The sequence below is a fragment of the Pogona vitticeps genome, chromosome 4 (genome assembly GCF_051106095.1).
Source record: "Pogona vitticeps strain Pit_001003342236 chromosome 4, PviZW2.1, whole genome shotgun sequence".
Classification (NCBI taxonomy): domain Eukaryota; kingdom Metazoa; phylum Chordata; class Lepidosauria; order Squamata; family Agamidae; genus Pogona; species Pogona vitticeps.
The window spans coordinates 180565057-180590799 of NC_135786.1; the positions used below are offsets into that span (position 1 = coordinate 180565057).

At 40.6% G+C, this 25743-nt stretch overlaps 1 protein-coding gene across 1 annotated transcript in view; it reads right to left on the bottom strand.

Moving 5' to 3' along the window:
* Positions 1-12292, bottom strand: part of RAB31 (RAB31, member RAS oncogene family) — a 74489-nt gene extending 62197 nt beyond the window's left edge. The window contains exon 1 of the mRNA XM_020793554.3: positions 12113-12292. Within this exon, the coding sequence (XP_020649213.1) occupies positions 12113-12151 (39 nt within the window). The 5' untranslated portion in view covers positions 12152-12292. The remainder of the gene's footprint in view (positions 1-12112) is intronic.
* Between the last annotated feature and the right edge of the window lie 13451 nt (positions 12293-25743).

Genomic DNA, 25743 nt, shown 5'->3' on the forward strand with positions numbered 1-25743 from the left:
CCAGTATAGCCAGTATGTAAGAGGAAGAATTGTTGAAAAACAAGACTTAATTTTAAGTGCTGCATCCTATAAACAGAATTACCAAACTATTCCATTCATTGACTATGTCTTAAATACAGTTAAATTATCTAGTGGCAATTTTTGGTCCTTCTGCTTTGAGTGTTTCTGAGACTTCCAGGTTGTTAGAGGCATTTATTATGGCCTCTCAGTCCAAGTCTTCAATAGCCCTATATAAACACCTCAAGGCAGCAGGCAAATTTGATTCACACATAGTACTGGAGGAGTGGAGTGGATAATTTCAGCACATGGTATCAGATAGCCAGTGGAAAACTACTCTGGCCTTAGTGCAGCTAGACTCCCAGAGCTTAGACTAGGACTGATACAACCCCCCCCTCTATTTGGTGCATACTGGACACCCCAAAAATTAATGCGCAAACAGATGTCACCTTCAGACGGATGCTAGAAATGTGGGAATGAGAGTATTTCACATGATGTGCAGTGATGGCTTGCTTTTGAACAGCTACAGTAATCAGAATTAATTTTGTACTGGACTACCTCATTTGAGATATCAGCTTTTCAGGCCTTCCAACAGCCTGGAAGTGTTCTGCAGAACAATATAGATGGATTTTATGAGCTTTTCTGATTGCCATGCACCTGAACTCACAGGAATAGAAATGCTAAAGGTAAGAAAGACAAAATAAGTCAAGTTAATAATCCTTTTTTAAAGACACTGTTAAATATATGGTATAAGTATAAAAAGAATTTATGTTCATCATACTCTCCATTTGGATTAGTGACAGAAATAGAAGATTTTCCTACCAATATGAAGGTGTATATGGATTTATTTAAAGAAGAAAAAGTGATTAGACTGAAAGATTGGCTGTATAAAATGAGATCGATAGACCAAATGAAACAAGTATTTCAAAAAAAGACTATCTCGTGGTTGAACTATGTACAACTGGAAAGATGGACTAAGGAATGGGCAAATAAATATAATAAAGGTAGAGAACACACAAAATTTGAGCAATTTCTATTCTCATATGAGGACATTCAGATGACTGACTCAGTAAAAGGTACAGTGAGTAAAATTTATTCACTTCTTAATTTAGAGGAAGAAGAAAGTGAGAAAGAAGGATTGAAATTGGTGTGGGAACAAGATATTGGGAAAAGAATAAATGAAGAAAAATGGAGGAGGATATGGAAAATGAGGGTTTTAAGATTTATGTCAGTAAGAATAAAGGAAAAAATTTTTAAACTTAAAGATGGTATTTAACACCGGTAAAATTAAACAAAATTAACACCAGTCATCCGAATGTCTGTTGGAAATGTGAGAAAGAAGTTGGTACATACTTTCATATGTGGTGGGAATGTGAAAAGGTACAAAGATTTTGGAAACAAATTTTCAAAGAATTAAGTTGTATCAGTGGAAAAGATATAGAATGTAAGGCTGAGATTGCTTTGTTATCAATATATGAGAACATGGAATATGACAAAATGATTAAAGAATTGATAACTAATCTAATAACAGCAGCTAGATTGATTATTGCTAGACAATGGAAATTAAAGACTGAATTACAAATTGAAGAATGGTATAAAGAAATATGGAATATAGCATTAAATGATAAATTAACTTGTAATTTAAAGATGAAGAAAGGAGAGTTGAAAAAGAACAATTTTTATGTAATAAGGGGCAAATTTTTGGAATATGTGTTAATAAGGCGGAAAGGGAGAGCTCCAAATCAAGAATCTATGAAGTTCTGGAGAGGAGGACAATAGAAGATGAAGAATGAGAAGAAGAAGAAAAAGAAGAATATGGCAAGAGGTCCCGTATATGGTGGTGGGGAACACTGATATTGTGTTGTAAGTGTATATGTTTTATGTATATGATTTGTTTTTGTTATAGTTATAAATAAAAAAAAATTTAAAAAAAGGAATAGAAATCCAAACCCACTCTGTCAACTAATCAGTGGACAGAAGAACTAACTGGTCTTGCAACTTTTGAACGTTTACCAGAGTATGCTAAGATTTTATCTGTATTTATTTATTTAAAATGTTGTTTATCCCACCTTTCTCCTTGAAAAAGACCCAGGTGGCTTACGACAATGAAAGACAATATTAAAGTAGAAAACAATGGTTAACATCATTAACAGACAATATTTAAAGTTAAGAACAATGAGTAAAGAGGTATCTTGCATCATTAAAAGGCAATATTAAAGCTAAAAACAGTCAGTATACAATTAAAAAGACACACCAATACCACTCAGAGAAACTGAAAACACAAGTGCCGTAGTACTAGAAATCCAGTCAAAGCAGTAATGCGTAACAATCCATCAAAAAAAAAAAAAAAAAAACACACACAGGTAGCTGGTTATTGAGGGAAACAAAGAGAAAGGTCTTTGCCTGCTTGCGGAAGGACAGCAAAGATGGGGCCAGTCTGGGGAGGGAGTCTTGGAGCAGCGACAGAGAAGGCCCTCTCCTTTGTCCCTATCGGGGGCACCTGTAAAGGTGGAGGGACTGAGAGAAAAGCCTCTTCTGATGATCTTAACACCCGAGCCGGCTCATAACGGGAGATATGGTCTTTGAGATAGTTTGGGCCCAGGCCATTTAGGGTTTTCTATGTTAAAACACCACTTTGAATTGTGCCCAGAAACTGATCAGCAGTCAGTGGAGCTGCTGTGACAGAGGGGATATGTGATCCCTGTAACCAGCCCCAGGTCAGCAATCTGAATGCTGCATTTGGGACCTAATTAAGTTTTCTTACATTTTCCATCAGCAGCCCCACATAAAGCACGTTACAGTAATCCAGCCAGGAAGAAACTAGGGTATGTACCACAGTGGCTAGCCCAGATCTCTCAAGAAATGGACGTAGCTGACACACTAGTTTTCATTGTGCAAAAGCACTCCTGGCTACTGCTGAGACTTGGGTATCTATCCAGGGTCAGGGATGAATCCAGGAGCACCCCCAAGCTGCACATCTGTACTTTCAATAGGAGCGTAATCCCATCCAGTACTGGTTGCATCCCTTTTTCTTGATCTGCCTTTCAAATGACCAGAAGCACCTCTCTCTTGTCTGAATTAAGTTTCAGTTTATTCACCCTTATCCAATCCATTGCTGATACCAAAGCCTGATCTAGAGCCGAAGCAGCTTCCTTAGATTTAGGTGGCAAGGACAGATAAGAGTTGCATGTTAAATAACATAGGAGACAAAGCAAAACCCTGAGGGACCCCACTGGTCTGTGGCCAGGATGTCAAACATGAATGTCCCAGCAACATCTTCCAAGTTATCTCCTCCAGGAAGGATTAGAGCCACTACACAACACTGCCCACAAGTCCCATTCCAGAGAGACACGTCAGGATGATACTGTGGTTGATAGTATCGAAAGTCACTGAGAGGTCCAAGAAAACCAACAGGGACACAGAACCTCCATCCAGTTCCCAGCGTAGGGCATCTACTAAGGGGACAAAAGCACCTTCCCCAAGAGCAGGATATTAGATACTGGTCAGTAATTTTTCAGTATTTTTGGCTCCAAAGAAGGCTTTTTAAATAATGGTCTTACTATTACCTCCTTTAAGCATGATGGGAACCTATGCTGTTGCAAGGAGGCGTTCACCATTCCTCCTCCCAATTGATCAGTCCCTTTCTGGCAGCTTTTATGAGCCAGGAAGGGCAAAGATCCAGCAGGCATGTGGTAGCCGTCACCTCCCCAAGGGTCCTGACTACATCATCAGGCCATAGACACAGAAACTACTCCATTAACTCAGGGCAAGTAGGGGTCACAATTTTATTCACAGGACCTGAAACAACTACAGCATCCAAGTCAGACCGGATGGTCTAAATACAGATCTGTACACATGAGAGATCCTCGATTTGAGGGGTTATTGGTTCACTGGAGATTGACTATGAGCAGAAAGGATTAGTCTTGTGCCCTTTTTTGTTTTCCGAACTCACTGGGTTTTTTTTTCTTCCCTTTCTTTTTCCTTACATGTTCCTTTCCCAGTTTTTCTCTTCTCCTCTCCTCTTTCTTTGTACATATGCAATTGTATCAGCTGTATTCACTTGTTATACATTTATTTAAAAGTAATATCAGATTTTTTAAGAAGCTAATATTGACTATAAAGAAATCAAAACTGTACAAAATGTTCTAATCTAAACCTTGTTTAATCCTCAATCCAAATGGAGGCTGTAGCCAAGAAATTGAAAGGAGACTGAGACTCAGAATTGCACCTATGAAGGAACTAGAAAAGATCCTCAAATGTAAGGATGTATCACTAGAGACCAAGGCCAAACAGTCCAGTTTGGAACCAAAACTGCCTTGGTTATCCTGCTAGATTATATGACTACCAGATAGATAGGCTAGTGCAACTTCATTGATTCTTGTGCACCGCTGCAATCTTGCTGATTTTCCTGGGCCTCTCAGAAGCCTTTGATATTATTGACCATGTTATCCTTGTACTGTATCATAAGATTTAATTCAGTGTGAGATTTAGTTTACAATCCCCTTCCTCAGATTCATGCACAATATTTAGCCATACATTTATATCTATAATATACTATGTTCCTTTCTTCTTGCTTCTGTTTGTTACCTTTTTGAAAATGCTGCTGCATGTTCTCCTTCTGAGCTACCAGCAAGAATGGAATTACAAGACACTTTTTAAAGTAGTTCCAGAGAATAAACTGAATATTATCTTGGGGCTCTTATTTCATCCTGTGGCTCTTAATCATTACTGAGCCATAGATTTCCATCTTAACAAATACAAAGAATGAGAGTGTAGTCCATTCATTCCAACATCGTCTGAAGTTTGGCAGTATCTTTACTGATTACTGACTCAAATCCTCTTGCACAATTTTATGCTATGTAGGGACAATGTTGTATCAGCCACAGTGTTTTTTCTTCTTCAGATTTCTGATTCCCCTTGGAAGTTCCAAGGCTTCCTTAGGATCCCTTTCTTCGTGGAATTTTGGCATTGTTCCATTGTCACTTCCACTTTCTCCATGCTTTCTTCATGGGAGATCCTTTAGGGGCTGTGCAACATGGGTGGCGGAGTCTTTAATTTCCAAAAGTTGCAACTATAGAGATGATTCTACCATTGAAAGAGATTTTAAGAAATTGAAGACTACCCCATCTTATAGCCTCCACTGACTTCCTCGCAACAAAAAGTTTATGAAGGGAGCCTTAAAACCTTTTGGGGTGGGAGGGGGAAATGAACATTTTTAATTTCTGAAAAACAGCCACAGCTGATGACATAATCAGCTTTATGCAGTGTAAAGCTGTACAACAGGTTTTCAACCATGAAAGGTTACAGATGAAATGAGCTTCCAAGTTCCCCAGAACTAAGACTGTATAAAATTTAGGATTAAGACCAATAGTTCAAAACTAGACCAGGTGTAATGTGCTTGGCTTATCAGCTGGGTCTTTCTTCAGGTAAGCAAAATTTCAAATAGGTGTCTGTCAGAAACTCACATGATGCAGAATTCTAAGATTTGTGATCCAAAAAAATCTGAATGGCACATCACTTCCAACAAAGCGTTGCAAAATTTCCGCATGAAGCAAAGGTTACAAAGTTATCAACTAGTACTTTCTTTATACCCTATAGACTTTTTAATCCCATGCTTGTCAACATCTGCAGAAAACAGTGGATAAAAGAATTTGGAATATGGATAAGCAAGGGCCAGTTTTCTGCTCTAGGATCTACTATGGGCTATATCAGTCCCCAGTGACCAAAACAAAAACATAAACCCCTTTCCAAAATGAAATGTTGCCTGATGTTCCCTCCCATTTATATGTATTTATTTATATACTATATGTTTGTAAGGTTAGAGGGTTTATATGACATTTTATTGCAGAACAACAATCCCTGGGGACTTCTAGGAGTGGAAAATGGAATGTTTGACAGATTATTTTGGAAGGGAACATTTGGAGAAGGTAAAAATGGTCCAGGGACTGTTGTTTACCTATCCTGATCTAGAGGTTTGGGTAAGGTGTGCTCATTGGGCTGGTGATGTGCACCTTTTTCTCTGAACGCAAAAGAAGTACAGTAATTGAGTTAATAAAAGTGTCTAATATCAGTTCAGGAATGGATGGGGTAAACAAGCTAACAAGTAATCCAGATATAATGGAAGCATCGTTCACCAAAAATGTTGAAGGTTCTCAACAGGGTTCATATGGCCCCCTGAGGGGCCCTGGCACATTTGAAGGGGGACACAGACTAGAAACAGTTCTTCACACATCACCTTATAAAGTTCATTATGCAACTTGTACAATCCTGATTCTGCCCATATTTCTTTCATATTGTGTTAATGGCTATACTGTAGTCAAATAAAAGCTGAGAATGACTTGCCGAGACAGAGACGTTATGCAACTTGCTCTGCACAACTGTACTCCCCACACTGATACAACCGGAACACAACTTAGGTATATTGCTGGATCCAACACTCTTCCTGGATGCTCACTTGGCCACAGTTGCCAAGAATGCCGTTTTCCAGTCTAGTTCACCAATTGCAACCTCTCTTAGAGAAGATGGGCCTGGCATCAGTTATTCACATACCAGTTCTTTCCAGGCTAGAATGTTCGAGTGCTTTCTATATAGAACAGACTTTTAAAAACAGCCTGGGATATTAAAGCAGCTGAAGTATTTTTTTTTCTAGCACTCAGCACTGAAACCCATACTTCTGACCCTGTTTTGAGCCTACTTGTTATTTACTATTTCCGGGCTTAAGTTCTGAATGATAGTTTTAGCCTTTAAGGCCCAAAATAATTTTGGACTTAGCTAGTTCATGGACTATCTGTTTTAACATCTATCTGCCCAGTGTTCAGAGGCTCAATCTCTATGCCATTGTCTCTTGTGATCAACTGAACAAAGTAGGAGATAGTGTCTTATCCTATCTGGTGGTAATATTACTGCTAACAATGTGCAATGTTTTGCCAGGTTTGCTCTCCGATATATTTTAGGTAAAAGCTGAAACAATTTTATTTCAAGAGTAAGTTAATTCTATCCTCATTTTAATGACTGTGGCTTTTTGTCATAATTTGTTTTCAAACTGTTATCTTGAAGATGTAGTCTGTTGTCTTTACAGTATTGTTTTCTGTAAGTCACTGCAGATTTGCTAGAAACATAGTATAAAAGCAACAACAAAAACAACAACAAAGGCTGCTTTCTTCATATAGAATCATAGAATCATGAAATTGGAAGGGGCCTATAAGGCCATTGAGTCCAACCCCCTGCTTAATGAAGGAATACAAATCAAAGGATATCTGCCAGGTGGTTAGCTAATTTTCTTTTGAATGCCTCCAGCGTTGAAGCACTCACCACCTCCTGAGGTAATTGGTTGCACTGTCACACTGCTCTAACAGTTAGGACGTTTTTCCTGATATTCAACCAAAATCTGATTGCTTGATCCGATTGCTGCATGTTCTGCACTCAGGGATGACTGAGAACAGATCCTGCCCTTCCTCTGTATGACAGCCTTTCAAGTATGTTGGTATAAGTTAGCAGAATTTTGTTTTGATCCAGGCAGTCCAGTTGAATCACACAGACAAAGACAGCTTTTTTGTATTATGTATGTAAATGACTTTGAGAATGGATTATTCTAAATGTTACATGAAAGAAACAAAATGTTCCAGAAACATGTGAACAAGGACACTCAGGCACCCATGCTTAATATTCCTATCATATCCTTCATTGGACATGCATGTTGTCTCCAGTCCTGCCACAATTTTTACTATCTCTGATGAAGAGGAATAAAATGGTGTGAGTTGGCATTAGTTACACATTATATCAAACTATATATTTACTAGTATTTATTCCTCTCCCCCTCTAAATCCAGAAGATTATCTGTCTGGTGCAGAATATAATTCCAGTGTGGCTCTAATTTCCCTTGATTTGCACAGGCACTTACCACTTTCAAAGTCTGTGAGGCATGAGCCAGGCCCACTGGACTAAATCCACTTGTTAGCCACAACTAGAGTAGACCCATTGAATCAGTGGAAATTACATAAATGTTGACTTACCAAAGTTGCATTGAATCAATGGATTTAATCTGTTTGGGAACAGTGAACCATCAGATTTAGCACATCAAAATCAGTTGGTCTGAAGTTATTCATGATCTATCTAAATTCCATCGACATCAATGGGTCTGCTCTTAAGAGTGATTAAGTTTGGATCCAGCCTATTGTTTTCAATATATATGCTCATCCATACGCATTCAGATACATACATGCATTCTTTATTTTCACTAACATGTCCCTAAATGAAAAACAGTCCAGTGTAACCATCACATTCTAGTTACTTTAAACACATTAATGCAAACGGATATTTACAGATATGTTTGGGACCAGACTTCATCATAATAAAAGCTGCACACTTCAACATAACTTCAGCACAAGTCATCTTTGGGTCCTTTCTAAGGAGAAAGGTAGGGTTAAAATATTGTAAATAAATAAATAAAAAGTAATCACAGTCTGCATTTAAAAAGTGAAGACGGTCTGACTGTATCAACTAAACTTAGGGAACTCAATGTCAGATTAATACACAGGGTAGTATCTTGCACATAAAAGATTAAATCAACTAAATATTGCAATATGTCCTAAGAGCTGGAAAGGCTGTCAAGGGTTATGTCTCATATTATCACATGTGGTTGTTGTGTCCCAAGCTTCAAAATTTTTGGAACTCTTTTTTTTTACAGATGGGGAAATTCAATTCAATTAAAAAAGAAAAACCAGTTAGCCCCCGACTTAGTTTGCTCATGTTGTTTCAGGAGCAAAATACAAACATGATACATAAACAACTGATCTCAATTTTGTGCTTAGCTGCCAAGCTAGTTATTGCAGCACATTGGAAGGGCATGAAAGATGCAACCATTTCCCCTTGGTATGTCAAAATCTGGTATTTAGGGCTCATGGAAAAGCTAACTGTTCAAGTCTGGCTCTATGAGGAAGTCGCAGTGGCAAACAGTTTTACAAAACCTCACACCCATCTATAGACTATGTAAATTCAAACAAAGAGATAACTTCATCTCCTGCATCACATGCTGATATGTGGAAAGACTTAGTTGAACTGGCACTCTTTACAATTCTTTGATATCAGTCTGTAAGTTTGTTATTGTATGAACTGAATGTTATGTACTGTTTTTGAAAGCAACAAAAATAAATAGTCTGAACGGCTAAGAACTGTTATGTGTAAAACACCAGTTATAAAGCTATACATGGAAGTTTACTACTCTGTTAACAATTCTGTTCTAACGATCTGTCTCTGATGCTGACCAGTTCACTCAGCTGCAGGAAGGATACCGTACTGTTGGAAAAACTAACAGGCAGCCTTCATGAAAGATGACGTGAGTGAACCATGAAAAAGCATAGGCTTTCTAGGCTATTGCATTTAACTTCAGGATGGAAACTCCTCCCAGTGACTAGGCTAGTATAATTGAAGCTCTTCACAGTCCTCATTTCCTGTGCTTCTGTCAGGCTGTTGTTTACATATTCAAACATTGTGTAATCCTGGTCCATGCAATTTTTTAAATAACGTATCACTCTTCTAAATCTAGTGTTAGCATTAGTGGATTTCATAAGGCACCGGCCTTTCAAAATACTAACTACAGAAATCCTGTGAACACTTGCATGTGAGTTAAGTCCTGTAGACCTTAATGGGACTAAGTAATTATCCATATGATTGGCTGAAATGGCCTGTTTATGAAAGAACCTATCACATTTTCCAGAAGAAAATAAATCATGCATGAGTAAGCTGTTTGGGTTTCTTTTTAATCACAGCCAGTGTTTTTTTTTTAATGGGAGCAGGCATGTTAATTCATATTTAGCTAAATCATGCACTAATGTACTCTGTGAGCTGTTAAATATACAGATCCTAAGATTAGTTAAGTTTCAGAAGTTAAAATACAAATATATATTTTTGATTGTGACTTTCCAGTGAAAGCAAGCCTGCAAATTTTTACCACTGAAATTGGGGCACTTTGTTAAACATATACGTTTTGAATGGTTTTCTTTAATATTTACAAAAATTCTATAGGTTGGAGTTAAACTTCATTTATTTCTTATAATTCAAGGAGCAAATATAGTGGTATCTCTTTTCCTCCAGAAAACAGAAACACATCTGGTTTAGATCATAAATGGGAAAAATAAGTAAATTATGAATGAAACTTTTGCACCGAGTTCATCAGGCCATGTATATATTTTCCATGATTCGAGTGAAATAAAGGATAACACAGACACAGCACGTATTTGTTAAGGGTATCAAAAACAAGACTATGCATACTGAGCTGAGGAAACATTAAATGGAAAAACACCTTTACACTACGGTTGTCATCCTGGTGTACCAACTTATCACACATGATGTGATTACACTTAAGAGCTATCACTTATACTCAAGGTCTAGCAACAGTGGAATTCTAGACCAAAATAATTAAATATAATACAAGTGTAATATATTATATCAGGGTAAGTCACAACATACAAGAGCCACTGAATGATCTGCACTGCAAACCCAGAGCCAACTGCATACACATTTGCCAGAAAATACCTCCATTTTCATTCATGTCAGCCCTCAAGAGCTCCACTCCTGTTGATTAAACAATTGTCTGTCCAAAAGTGTGACACAAATAATCTATGCAGAGGACCATCTAGTTGACTTTGCACAACACCTAGATTCGATTAGACAGAAACTGTCTTCAGTATTTTTGCTGAGATTACTCCAGCACAATTATATTCAACCTGCTGTAACCAAATTGCTTTGAAATGCAAATGTTGATAAATATTGACTGAATTTTACTTCCTATTTCTTTCTGGTGCATACACTGGCATTCTCTTAATAGCAAACTGTTTGTTTTTTATATCTGGATGGGAAGGAGGTTTAAGCAGTACAGGAGGCAATGCTCTTAAATCACCATCCCTGTGCAAAAAGTGTCAAGTTGCAATGATCAAAAGTTTCTCCAGAAAGCTACAAGGGGAAAAATTCTTTGGAAACTATTCTGTATCTGTGTGCCAGATTTCAGTGGAGAGGAACTTGCCACAGTTCTGTAATGAACTCTTCTAAAAAGGGGACATGGTCAGGCACAGAAAGAATTTTTATCTGAGTTGTGTCTGCTATTTAACTGTTTTACATACAGGCAATTTCTGTCCTTTTGCTGCCAAAATCAGTTAAAGTATGTAGCAATCTTTTCCCTCTCTGGAGCACGTTATGTTGCTTGCTAAATATAAACCACAGACCATGTTTGTCTAAACGTATTTGTAGTTCAACTAAACTGGACCCCTTTTCCTGAAGCTTACTCATGTCAGTTTTTTACAGCAGAAAAGCAGACTGTTGTGGCATCTTCATAATTGATGACCTCATCTTCTGCAGACTACAGTTCACTTTGCCAGTATATTTTTAAAAGGCACCTTTCCCAACAGGAAACATTGGCCTAAATTTCAGGAGGATGCTAAACCCGTGCCTGGACTAGACAACTGCCAGTTGCGGTGCTCACAGGACCAAATGCTGCTTCATACAAGTACCTCTCCATTTTTCCAGGCAGAAATCTAAACATCAAGAAAAAGCCTTGTATTTTACCTTCTCACTAACATGCTGATTTTGTAGAGGATTTCAGTGGAGACATATACAACCGGGCGCACCTTCCGCCCAACACTTGAAGGGATATAATTGAAAAATAAGTTTGCTGCACCAGTCAGAACCCCATTAGGAGAACCTGGGAGAGAGATTAGCACTCAGTTTGCCAACAGGTGAAAGGGAGAAAAAGAGAGAAAGAGGGATCCCAGACAACAAGGAAAGGGAGAGGAAAATGTCTGTCGTCCTCTCTATCATTCGCGCCCGCCAAAGTTCCGAGAAACCAACTCGAGAAAGAACAACAGGAGCCTCGAGTATGTCCACATCTGGCCAAGCGGGGGCCAAAGTTAAGGGAAGACAAAGGAAACCCTTCTACTGATCTCAGACTGGTGTGCCTCAGGACGGACATCCTTTCCGTTCTGGCTCTCTCCGTTGGTGTTGTGTTTAAAAAAAAAAAAAAAAAAAATCTCGCAACAATGCCCAGAATTCAGCCTCTGCCTCCCGACCCACACCCTCCTCCTCCTCCTCCTCCGTCCCCGCCCGTCTTTTCCTCGCTACTCACTCCAAGCAGACACACTTTCAGCTCTCGTATCGCCATCATCTGTTTGGGGCATAGAGGCTTCGCATCCTTTGGAGGAGCCAATCCCCCAGACTCTCCCGCACTCCCAACCTCCACGAAACCGAGAAAGCAGCTGCGGCTATTTCTGGGCAGCCCCAGCCCTCGGCAGCCGCCGGCGGTCACATGAGCACAGCCGCGCCGGCGGCCGCGGCTCCAGCTCCTCCTCGCGTCTTTTTGGTGCTTTCCTCACCCAAACCCCACACGTATGAAATAAGCTGCGCTTCAGCATATTTTAGGGCACGCGGTTTCCATTCTCTGGGGCAGCGACTGCCGCTCGAGTATTTCCAAGCAGCGAGACGCAAACCTGGCCCCTCACAATGGGAGTCGAGAGTTCCCGCCCATTCTTCTCCTCATACATTCCTCCGCGTTCAATATTCCAGCGGGACACAGAGGGAAAGGAAAGGGAACGAAAAAGAAATGTATCTGGATTTCCAAATTAAACACAGTTATGTATTTTTAAAAGTTAAACCCCTAAATTCTTAAATTTTATTTTCATGATGCAGTCAACTCTGCCTCATTCAGGAGACTTTAGAAAGGACCAGATGTTCCCTTCTTTGGGTAACCTTGCTATGTTTTCTCATTGCTTCTTCTGGTTTCTTCCCGCCCCCCAACATAAAAATCTATCAAGGAGATTGAAAGCATTCATCTGGCAGAAAATGTTCCAAGGCTGCAATAAACTCAGGGCGCAACTGGATAGGTATTTGTTCTGTTTGTGCCATGGTCCCTTGCTGTTCTTTCCTATATTTATTTCATACAGTTTTAGTGCTGTGAGCAGATCTGATCTTTAGGTGTGAGCATGCTAATATATATTTTGTTCGGCAAGCATAATGGATTGTGGTTCTTTGTAGCATTTCCCGTTATATTATTTTGTCTCGCTTTTGGCTTCTGCAGTTGCCTATATCAGTCTTTCCGGGCAGCGGCTGGAGATGTCCACATAACATCTGAAATTACAAGGTCTACAAAACCCATTTTAATAAGTCAGGGAGGAAGCTAAGTACATATCCCAGAGAAAGGCATCACAGGATGCAACTAACACAGAAAAGGCGCTACTCTCTCAGACTTGTCAACCTAATTGATTTTCACTTGGGGGGAGGAGGGGAGGACATGTGGGTTTGGCATTTGTGGCCAAACCTTAGAGAATTTTGCATGGTTGCAGGAAGTTCTTCAATTAACCTGGCTGCAAGTTGTTCAGAACTCTTAAAGGCAATCAGCACTCTAATTTGACTCTAGAATACACTGTCACCCAGTGCAGGTATAACAAAATAATTATTACACCTATGTATTAGCTCTAAAAGCAACCGGGCAGCTGTATTCTATACCAGCTGAAGCCTTCAAATAATTTTAAAGGTTGCTCTACATGAAGTACATTAGCACCATTCTTTTCTAGGTATCACCAGAGTAAGGTCTAGTTTCTCTAATCTGGAGTATAGCTGGCAAGTTAATTAAAGCTAATTAAAAACACCCTAATGACTGCCACCATCTGTGACTGCATAGATAGCATCACATCCAAAAGAATTCTGCAAGCCACATGGTTGGCTCTTAATGGGAAGTGGAACCCAATCTAAGACCATTGTCACACATGTACCCTTACTCGCAATATTTCCATTTAAAATAAATTAAGCCTTATCTTATGTGCCCTTACCCATTCCCAAATAACTTTGTCACCTGATGAAGGTTTTTGCAGCTTCCTTTGAACTGAGAGGCAGAAATGGGAAATGGAACTGTGTGTTGGCTTTATACTGTTGACATTTCAATCAAACAAATGTCCCAATGCTTCCCCTGGGGTTCACAAAGACATTAAAAAAGCATATAATAGTGTATTCCCACACCCTAGTCTACCAGGTTTCTCAAAAGAATACTCAGAATCTGAGGGAGGAGAAAGTGAAAGGCATAGGATGAATATGTGGCCCAAGTGTATCCAAAATACATGTACAAAACACTAAAGCATATATCTCCTGCTAGAACAGAAACAGAAAATATTTGGTGCACTTTCAAGAATGTAACAATCAGAAGTGGGGTTTCTAGAAGAAAAGACTGGGTCAGAAACAAGAAGATTACTATACTGTATCAAGATTTAATGGAATGCTCCCATTCTCTCTTAATAACCAGAAAAATGGGTCCAATTAGTTTCTGCACCTGATTTTTACAAACAACATATTTCTTGGGTAAGCTTCTACAGATATATGTCAAAGTAGTCAATAAAAAGGAGGCATAGGCTACAGTCTGCAAAAATTAAGGCATAATCACACTTCTTCCTCGATAGCTCTCAAGCTATTTTAACAGTTACCCTGGAATTTGTGATGTGTGAGTTATATCTGTGTTCTATACAAGGAAATCATTTTACTGATAGTCTTATAGAGGCTTAGATACCTTACAGATCAAAAGCAAAAAACTTTATAATGTAGTATAAATATTATTCTAAACAAAAGCATCAAATCTGATAAATGAGTGGCACTGAGGCAAAAGTCTGGGTCAAGCAAGATAAGCAAACATAAGGACAATCTTCTTTATATACACATTCTTATAAAGAAGAAAAAGTACAGACATTTACTTGAGTTATAAACAGTTTCTGACCCGTTATGTTCCAGGAACCACCACAACAATTTGTCTGCATTCAAAGAGCTGTGGTTAGAGAAACATTTCTGAGGAATATGTCATACTGCAGTATGTTTAAAGCAGAAGAAAAACAACTCAGGGCACTCCTTCCTCCTCTGTCTCCCCAACTCTATTTTACAGCTCAGTCAAGCAAGGACACACTGTTTTGCATTTTCCTTATGTAAACAAAATATAGGATATTCAACTATAACTCAAGCAAATAACAGCATAATAAGCAGGGTAGACAGTATAGCTCAGTGACAGAACACAGATATTGCATGGAGAAGCTCCATGTTTCAGTATTTGTTATCCAAACTGAAAGGACCACTTGTAGCAGGAATCAGAGAAAAAAACACTACCAGAGACCATTAGAGACATTGCTAATTAAAATGAACAATACTGGGCTAGAAAGACCATTGTTCCAAATGTTACTGTAAATCAGGGTCTCCAACTACAGCCCATGGGCCACATCCAGCCCTCCTTGCCATTTTATCCAGCCTATTCCCTTAACCCTGTGCGAGGGTGTATGTGTATGTGTCTTCAGCCCTCTAAGATCTTGAAAGTATTCAGTGTGGCCCTCAGGGTAAAAAGTTGGGAGACAGGTTGGTTTGTGGTATAAGGGACAAAAAAAAATGCAACTTCGATTGTTTACAAGGAACAGTCTGGATTTTAAAACAGCTTATGAGGAGATTTTAGCTGAAGAAACTACACAGAAATTTACAAAAGAAATTCAACAGGAAAAGGCTCTTCCACGGTTTAGTAAGTCGGAAAGTGTCCATCAAGGGCAGTGGGAGGACTCCTCTTTTAGGGAGGAGGAGGTAGAAGCTGTAATGCGAGTCATCCATCAGAGAAGCCAGGGAGTAAAAGTACCACCAGAAAATCTGTGTGGCAGTTGTGGCAGGTCCCACCTGAGGAAGGCGTGTTAATTCGGGAATGTACAGTGCCAAAGGTGTGTCAAGGTGAGGCATATTGCTCGTGCCTGTCGTGCTGCCCCTTACTCGAGAGCAGCAGAAAGGGGGAATCGTCAAGTGACTTGGGCATCCAGAAAGGGCTACAATCAGCAAGGCGAGTGTCACACCCTTTCCTTGCTTTCTGTTGAACTGCCAGAGATTAAAGGAGACAGCTTTGTGATTACTTTTCAGCCATCAATTCAATCAAAGATCAGAGTGACTGTAAGAATTCAGGATGTGCCCTGTGAAATGGGGGTGGACACGGGTTCTGCATTGTCTATCACTGCAGACCAGACACTCCAGCAGATTTGTCCTAAGGGGTGGAAGCACAAATTGGAGCCATGTGATGTACTTCTTAAGGATTTCCAGAGCAATCAGGTTCCTGTGCTGGGGATGGGCACCTTTCAAATAGCCTATAAAGACTTCAGGGGGCTATTATGTGGGGTAGTGGCAAAAGGGCAATCACCAAGCCTACTGGGATTGGAATGGTTTGACCCATTGGGCATCTATATTTCTGGTATTCAACAAATCACGCATGTGGATGTTACAGCTGTGTGTAAGGAGTTTGCAGCAGTCTTTAACAGATCTTTGGGGAGTTACACTGGGCCACCTATTTTGTTTAATTTGAATCCAACAGTGTCCGTTTAAAGGCACATCGGGTTCCATTTGCCCTTAAGCCTAAAACTGATGAAAAAGTGGATCATTTGATAGCTTAGGGGGTCCTAGAGGCAGTGCCCCATGCTCGATGGGGGACACCTTTTGTTACTCCTCTTAAGGCATATGGGACCATGTGGATTTGCGGCGATTACAAATGTACAACAGCATGCATACCCGGTGCCAGTAGTAAGTCATCTTCTGGCATCGCTGAATGGTGGAAAGATATTTGCAAAGCTTGATCTGGCCCAGGCTTATCAACAATTACCAGTAGATGATGCCACTGCAGTGGCACAAACAATCATAAGACATAGGGGGGCTTTTAAGGTAAAGCAATTACAGTTTGGTATCAGTGTAGCCCCTGGGATATTTCAAGGCATTATGGGAGGCCTCTTGAGAGGGTTGCCAAGTGTCATTTCATATTTTGATGACGTTTTGGTAGCTGCAGGTTGTGTGGCTGAACTAGCCGAGCAACTCCGTATGGTGTTAAGTAAACTTCAGGCAGCAGGTTTGAAGGTTAATCAGGAGAAGTGTCAGCTTGGAGTCCCACAGGTGGAATTCCCTGGACTCCTGATTGACACTACTGGTATTCATCCTACCTCAGAAAAGGTGCAGGTTATATGTAGTGCATCAGAGCCTACAATAAGAAAGGAATTGCAGTCCTTTTTGGGGCTGTTGAATTTTTATCACGCCTCCTTACCTCATTAGGCATCAGTGGCAAAGCTGGTATATAGCCTTTTAGAATCATCCACCCCCTGGAATTGGGGCAGGAAGGAAGCTAGGGCTTTTAGGGCAGTTAAGGAGTTGTTGTCCTCAGAAAGTGTTTCGACACACTTTGATGAGAAGAATCCACTTCTTCTGGCTGCAGATGTCTCCCCGTATGGAATTGGGGTGGTCCTTAGTCACAAAATGCCAAATTTTGGTCAGAAGGCACCTACTGCTTATTTTTCACGGACTTGTCACCAGCAGAGCGTACTTATGCTCAAATTGACAAGGAAATTTTGGCTATTGCAGCTGGGCTTAAGAAATTTCATGATTACTTGTACAGGCAGCATTTTGTTATTATTACAGATCATAAACCTCTTTTAGGAATTTTTACTCTAGAGAAACAGACCCCACAGATTTTGTCCCCATGAATGCTGAGGTGGACAGTGTTTTTGTCAGCTTACTCTTATAATCTGAGGCACCGCCCAGGTAAGGTGTTAGATAATGCTGGTGCCCCCAGTCGATTTCCGCTGCCAGATCCATCTGTTGATGTGGCACCAGCTCACCATGTGTTATTACTGGAAGAGTTGTCTCGGCCCCCAGTGTGGGTTACTGATGTAGCAGCTCACACAGCTAAGGACTGCATGCTAGCCCATGCCCTTAATTGGGTGTGGAAGGGATGGCCAGAGGGCTAAATGATGGACGATTTCCAGCCATTTAGTTGTAGACAGAACAAACTCTCAGTGCACAAAGTTTGTTTGCTTTGGGGGAGTCGAGTTGTTATTCCAAGCCGGTTGCAACAACAAGTGCTTGAGGCACTACATGTCAGCCACCCAGGTATAGTGCGTGTGAAGGTACTAGCCCATAGTTATATTTGGTGGCCTAAGATGGATAAGACCATTGAAGAATAGGTTTATTCTTGTCTCATGTGTCAGGAGTCAAGACCATCGCCAGCACAGGCTCCTGTCCATCCATGGGAGGTGGCACGAGGCCCTTGGTCCCAACTCCACATAGATTTTGCTGGTTCCTTTCAGGGGTAAGTATTCTTTATTGTACTTGATGCTTTTTCTAAATGGTTGGAGGTAGTCCATGTCCAGTATATCCACATCCATTGTTGTTCATGCACTTCAAAAGCTTTGTGCGACACATGGTTTGCCGGACACTATTGTTTCAGATAATGGGGCTCAGTTTATGTCAGCAGAATGTAAGCAGTTTATGGAAGATAATGCTATTCAGCATGTGACATCAGCTCCCTTTCACCCATCTACTAATGGGGAGGCAGAGAGAATGGTAAGGACAGTGAAAGACACTCTCCAGTGACTGGCTAGAGGGAATTGGCAAGACTGGTTGGCAGCATTGTTGTTGCCAACAACATGTTACATCCCACTCTACAACAGGGCGCAGTCCAGCGGAGCTTTTAATGAATAGAAGGTTGACTACGATCCTTGATAGGCTGCACCCAGTAGAAGAATCACAACAATTATTGGGGAAAGTGGAGGGTTTTTCATCCTGGGGATCTGGTTTATGCCTGTAATTATGGTAATTATGGTAGGGGCCCTGATTGGGTGCCAGCAACAATAGCTATGCCAACTGGGCCAGTGTCATATTGAGTGACAACGCCTGAGGGCCAGGAATTGCAATGTCTGGATCAGCTGTGGCAGAGGTGGCCAAGAAGGATGTCAGCAGCTGAGGACAACCCAGAGACAGACACACCAGAAGCCGGGACATCTTGGATAGCAGAGATTGTGCCACAGCCCATTATAGATCCATCAACAGTGTTAAGACCAGACGGTAGTTATGCTGGGGAACGTGGAGAGGCATCAACGTTGGAACAGCCCGATCCATTGGGTCCCAATGGCCAGGCTGAAGATAATGAGTTAACACATTATCAGTGAGGACAGGCACCTCGCTGTTATTTGCAAGATTATGATTGTAACCGGGTACAATCTTGTCTTAGGGGGGAGGGGTGTAGTGTGTCGGGGCACTTTAAAGGAGATTTCTGACAGCTGTAGGAGACAGGTGGACCTTGTAATGAGGTGATGCCTAGACAGTTTGATTGGGGGGTGGAGTTATGGGTATTTATTGAATGTGTGTCTTGTGTATGTCATGTCATATTTGGAATAAAGGACCGTATGTGGAAGCAGTTGTCATGTCTGGACCAACAACATAACAATAGAATAATGGAATTGGAAAGGCCAATAAGGCCATTGAGTCCACCCTCCTGCTCAATGGAGGAATCAAAATCAAAATATATCTGACAGATGGTTGTCTAATTTTCTCTTGAATGCCTCCACAGCTGGAGCACTCACCACCTCTCAAGGCACCTGGTCCCATTGCCACACTGCTCTAACAGGAAGTTTTTCCTGATATTCAACAGAAATCTAGCTTCATGTAGGCTGAGCCCATTGTTACATGTCCTGCACTCTGAGATGATCAAGAACAACTTCAAACAGCTCTGGAAGTTTAACTTTTATAGAAACCTTAGGTGGGGGTGACAGCACTCACAGGAAACCTAACTGAATAAAACATAAAAAGTTTTTATTAAGTGACAGCTAATATTATATTTCTATAACCACAAGGGGGAAAGAACTGAATTATAGCCCAAGAAGGCTATAATTTATTATGCAAATCAAGACTTAGCAACAATCTGTGTTCAACCTCCCATTACTGTACTATTACAAAGAGCTCATCCACCCCACTTATTTATTGAAACAATTAAAATGGACCCAAATGTGCAAGTCCTCAAATGATACAGTTTGCCTGAATGAAATTACAGCATTAGTGTACTGCATTACAAAATACAAATCAGGAAGTAGATAGTTTGAATCTTGCTCACTACATAGTTTTAGGGAGGCTGCTTTTTCTCTGTCTCACACTCCACCACAATATGGGAAATATTAAGACTGACTTATAAGCACGTAATAAATATAAGCAAACAAATAATCCATGAGGAATCCTTGTAACTATTTATCCTCCTCATTCTCATCCTCACACATACTGTACTACAGCCTATGTGAAAATACCACCAAGTCAAAGTCTATGTCAAAGGTAAACTAATATATCGGTAAGGCTTTACTATTTGAAAACCAGCATGCTTAACTTTATTGTAACCAAACTCAACATTACTGAATGTTAATAAAAACTAAGAATAATTTGCCACAAGAACCATGAACATTAAACAAGCTGGCAATGTTTAGGTACAATTATGTGTAGCTTATCTTTACATTCCACTGCTTTTCTAGTATAATTTGCCCTAACTGTTACTGATATGTTCATTGGCCATTTCAATTATCTTTGAAGATAGTGAACTAAATAAATTGAAATAACGTTTGGGGAATGTAATAGGATTTTTGCACAATGCATTTGGAACACAGACACAGAGAGAGCAAAACAAAGACAGAGAGAGAGAGAGAGAGGTCTATATGGATTTATGGATGGATTAGAACTGTGTAATTAAATATGGTATATGCTACTTGACTTCCATCTGGTATTCTAGGCTAGTAATTTTAATACCTTGTTGAATGGCATAAGAAAACTCTGTAAGTCAATTCTTCAGGATATTATACCAACACGACTGTAACTATCATGAATCAAGAATATTGTTTCTTGTAATGCAGGCAGCTGAAAAATAAAACAAACCACAAGGCTGCCTTTCAATTCCTTTATTTTACACTGTAAAGTATAAAAAGAGCATTACATTAACTCTAGACTTATTACCAAGTAAACAGGCTTATATTGTGCACTATGCCAAAAAGAGATAGAAGTTTTCTTTATAGACAGCCAGTGTGTGTACTGCCAAAGAGGCATGAGGGTAACGTGCACTGCCAACCAATATGAACTTCCAATTTCAGATGTCTTAGAGATGCTCAGTCTGTTGGAACTGTATTTGTAACTGGGTTCTGCAGAAACAAATGGACGACAAATACTTCCACAACCACGTTCTATGAGTAATCATCCAAAGAAAATTTAAATGGATACAAGTAAACCAAACCATATTTTAAAGTCATGTGAAAAGTACATTACAATTCATAATGATTTCTTCTTTGATCAAATAAAAACATTGTATTTCACAATAAGGATTTCTCTGTTTTTCATATATCCCATAATAACATCCAATTACATTTTCAAAAGGCAAGAGGAAGATACAAATTTTCACAACAGTTTATTTACCGTATTTTTTGCACCATAAGATGCACTTTTTTTCGCTCCAAAGGGGGGTAGAAAGTCCGTGCGTCTTATGGTGCGAAGGTGGTGACTGGGGGGGAGCGTCGCAAGGGTCCCAGGGAGCCTTCCAGCACCCTTGTGATGCTCCCCCACCACCCCACGGGGCCAGCGCGGGCGAAATAGCGACCTTCCAGGACCTTTTGAGAGGCTTGAAAGCTTCTCAAAAGGTCCTGGAAGGTCGCTATTTTGCCCACGCTGGCCCCGTGGGGGGGGGGAGTGTGGCAAGGGTCTGGAAGGCTCCATTGGACCCTTGCCATGCTTCCTCCACCCCCCCAACGGGTCCAGGGGGGGCAAAATCGCCAGCTCCCAGGACCTTTTGAGAGGCTTGAAAGCTTCTCAAAAGGTCCTGGAAGGTCGCTATTTTGCCCGTGCTGGCCCCGTGGGGGGTGTGGGTGGGGGAGTGTGACAAGGGTCTGGAAGGCTCCCTTGGACCCTTGCCATGCTTCCCCCCCCACGGATCCAGGGGTGCCAAAATCGCCACCTTCTGGGGCTCTTTTGAAGCTTCCCAAGCCTTAAAAGAGCCCCAGAAGGTGGCGATTTTGCCCCCTCTGACCCCCGGGCGGGGGCAGGGTGAGTCTAAAGGGTCCTGGAACACACTCTTGGACCCTTTGGAGGCTCACCCTGCCCCCCACCAGGCTAGAGGGGGCAAAATTGCCACCTTCTGGGGCTCTTCTGAAGCTTTCCAAGCCTCAAAAGAGCCCCAGAAGGTGGTGATTTTGCCCCCTATGGCCTTCGGGGGGGCAGGGTGAGTCTCTAAAGGGTCCTGGAACACACTCTAGGACCCTTTGGAGGCTCACCCTGCCCCCCCACCAGGCTAGAGGGGGCGAAATTGCCACCTTCTGGGGCTTTTCTGAAGCTTTCCAAGCCTCAAAAGAGCCCCAGAAGGTGGTGATTTTGCCCCCTATGGCCTTCGGGGGGGCTGGGTGAGCCTCCAAATGGTCCTAGGTTGTGTTCCATAAGACGGACCTCTCCATAAGGCTCACCAATTTTTAGGAGAAGAAAACAGATTTTTCTTCCTGTTTTCTTCTCCTAAAAATTTGGCGCGTCTTATGGAGAGGTGCGTCTTATGGAGCGAAAAATACGGTAATTTCATTTCAATATACTTTAAACTTCCCAACTGAAAGCACCCCCCACTGGCTAACAGGATTAGGATATCATTCCTCTACTTTCGCAGTAGCTGTCATTAAAGTGTGTTACACCTGTGAATTATTCTACTGGATTTTTTCTCTTCCTTTCAAAAATGATTTTGCTGTCATCTGTCAGGCACCCAAATCCATCTAGGAGGTCTTTTTCTCTACCACCACCCTATCTCTAGAGACGGTAGGAGTGGGGTGAATTGGTGGAAAACAGATCCAAAGTTTGAAGGGAGGAAGCATACCTCAGTGGCAAGGCACACATTTTGCATACAGATGGTCTCAGGTTCAATCCCAGGAATTTTCTTGGGCTAGAAAAATTCCTTCCTGTTAGTGCCAAGATGAACCAAGCAAGTATCTGTCTCAGTACATACAATATTTAGGGAAAGAGAGAGACAGAGATTTTGATTTGAACAAAGGAGGAAGCAAAAGAAAGTGCTGCCTCATAATCTGATTTTTCCTATATTGGAATAATATTGATTTATATTGATTTTTCCTATATATGGAGTAAAATCCTGGATTCCGGCCAGCAACATGAGCAGGACAACTGTGTATGGAACCAAAGGCCATTGTGTTGATAGTTTTATTTTCAGATAGATATAGCAAAACACAACAAACAACATGCCTTTGACAGAATCTCTAAATTGGATCCACTTCTTCTCTAATAATACTACAATTATTAAAAATTAGCCTTATTTGACACAAACAATCCAAACTGCTACTGATTTACTGGTTTCAATTTTTACCTCTATATCAATTTTGAGGAGTTTTGTCATCAATACATTGTTATAGTAGCTTTGGATTCCAACTTTGCATGGAATTCTGACAGAGCTATAACTCACCAAACCTTTATCATCTCTCCTTACAAGACAGCTTACTATAAAGTTCACCTGGAGGTCCCTATTGTTTGCAGAGTGCTAGAGAATTCAACACTATCAAACTTATATAAAGTAAAAGAAAGTAAGTACTGCAGTGTGGATCTTGTACACAATCTGAAGACGAGGGTAAATGTTTATCTGTTTTAAAACCACTACAAATTAGAGACAGAAGCTGGCTTTCATTCCCATACTGGGGAACCACAGTGCTGTGAATGGTAGAGAAAACAAAACAAAAGATTAAGAACTCAAAAAATTATGCACAGACACTAAGCTACTTTGTTAAAAGTGGGTTTCAAAATGGAAAATCAAGTCAGGAGTAGAAGCTGCTGTTTTGAAATTCAGTTTTGAAATGTAGTCATGATTTTTGGAGTTTTTATGTTTTTTCTGCACCATCCAGTGGAGCCCAGCCGGATGAAGACTTGTATGGAGCTGGTACTTAGCTTTTGTTTGTAATTTTGAGAGGTCTAATAACAATATTCCTCTTGCCTTCCGATCAATGTACTGTATAGTTTTCCCACAAGTAGGTTTACTGTATGAATAAATGTACCCTAACATAACAATAATTACACCATGCCATCAAGTCCAATCCCACTTGTGGTGACCCTTTCCAGGGACTTCTAGGCATAGTGTACTCAAAACTAGTTTACTATTCCCTTCTTTTGGGGTACTTATCTAGTTTGCCCAAGGCTAGAAAGGTTGACTTTTCTCTTAGCCACTATATAAAGAAGTTAACTGTACAACTTTCACCAAAAAAGCTTTGCACAGGGGCACATACTTCTGAAACAAACAAAATTACACAGTATACTTACATTGTGACTAAAAAAATTGCTGTTACTTTCCAAAAATTTTCATATATGTTAACGTACACATATGCATTCAATGAGGTTGTGAACTGATTAAAGGAATCTTAGTTGATCACTCATATGAGTTATGCATACATCTGTAAAATAATAATCATAATGTGCGGTCAAGTCAATTCTGATTTATGGTGATCCTTTTTGAGGGCTTTCCAGGTAGATAATACTCAGAAGTTGTTTACCATGCCCTTATTCTGGGCGCACCCTGGGACCATGCAGCTTGCCCGAGGTCATGGCTCTACATACAGGAGGCGGCATGAAGAACTGAACTTTGAATCTCTGGTTCCACAGCCAGATACCTAAGCCATTGACCTATGTGGACAGTGGGTACAATGTAAGTCCATATAGAACAATAGCTTAAAAGGGAATAAAGGATTGTTTGTTTTTGACACATGATGCCATTTTAGAAGAGGCAATCCATCCAGTATGAAATAGGTGAAAGAATGTTTTTTTCTAATATTAAATATTTAAAATGTTACTTTTTTGCACTACAGGTCCCATATTACCACTGCACATGGGGCCACTGTATAAGATGGCACCTGTTACCCACAATTTTTGTAAGTAGTTGTGTAACAAAACCACTCATGCCTTTATTAGAATAATCTCTGAACAAAGAACACATAGGGTTGTCAAGAGATTTCAAAATTTATATCCCTACTAATTTGAAGCTTATATTTCACTCAAATGGCTCAGCTATAGTAGATTATAACATATGGCCAGGCTCTTTGAAAACTATTAACTGGTCTCTAAATTTCCCTCCCTGTCATTGCCTGGTCTCTAGAATACTTTTATCTGTAAAATAAATTTCCTTTACATACATAGTGGAGACAAGGTAGGCCTGAATTTTGTTGGTGGGGACCTCATTCTTTTCTCTGGCATCTGCTTTGTAAATTATTCCTAGGAGTCTGAAATGCATGATTACCGTATTTGCTGACGTATAAGGCGACTGGGCGTATAAGATGACCCCCCAACATTTCCACTCAAAATGTAGAGTTTGTTATATACTTGCCATATAAGACTACCCCCTCTTCCACATGAGTGATTCTGCTTTGGCTGGATCATGGGGAGAGTTCGTTTTGCCACTTTTGGTTCCTTTTGCTGGGAGAGAGCGAGGGTTTGCTGGAAGAAGGACAGCATCGGTGCCGAACAGCTGACTGCTGGGAACCAGCAGAGAGGCGGCAGCCGTTTTGAGAGGCAGCGGCTATGTGGTCGCATCTCAAAATGGCTGCCGCCTCTCTGCTGGTTCCCAACAGTCAGCTGTTCGGCGCTAGAGTCAGGCTGTTCCCAGGCTACCAAGGAGCTCGGTCTACTCGGTCTTACTACCAGGTAAGTGACTTCACTGGGAGAGAGGGAGGGTTTGCACCCGGCGTGTAAGACGACCCCCCCCCACTTGGAGGCATGTTTTTCAGGGCCAAAAAGTCATCTTGTATGTCGGCAAATATGGTATCTAATGCTTATATTTTAAAAGAAATAGTCTATTTCTGAATATTTCTTTCATTCATTCTGTAAGAAATATACCAATGTGGTATGTCACACTGCAATAGGCCACTGGAGTAGAAGCAAAAAAGATAATTTGAT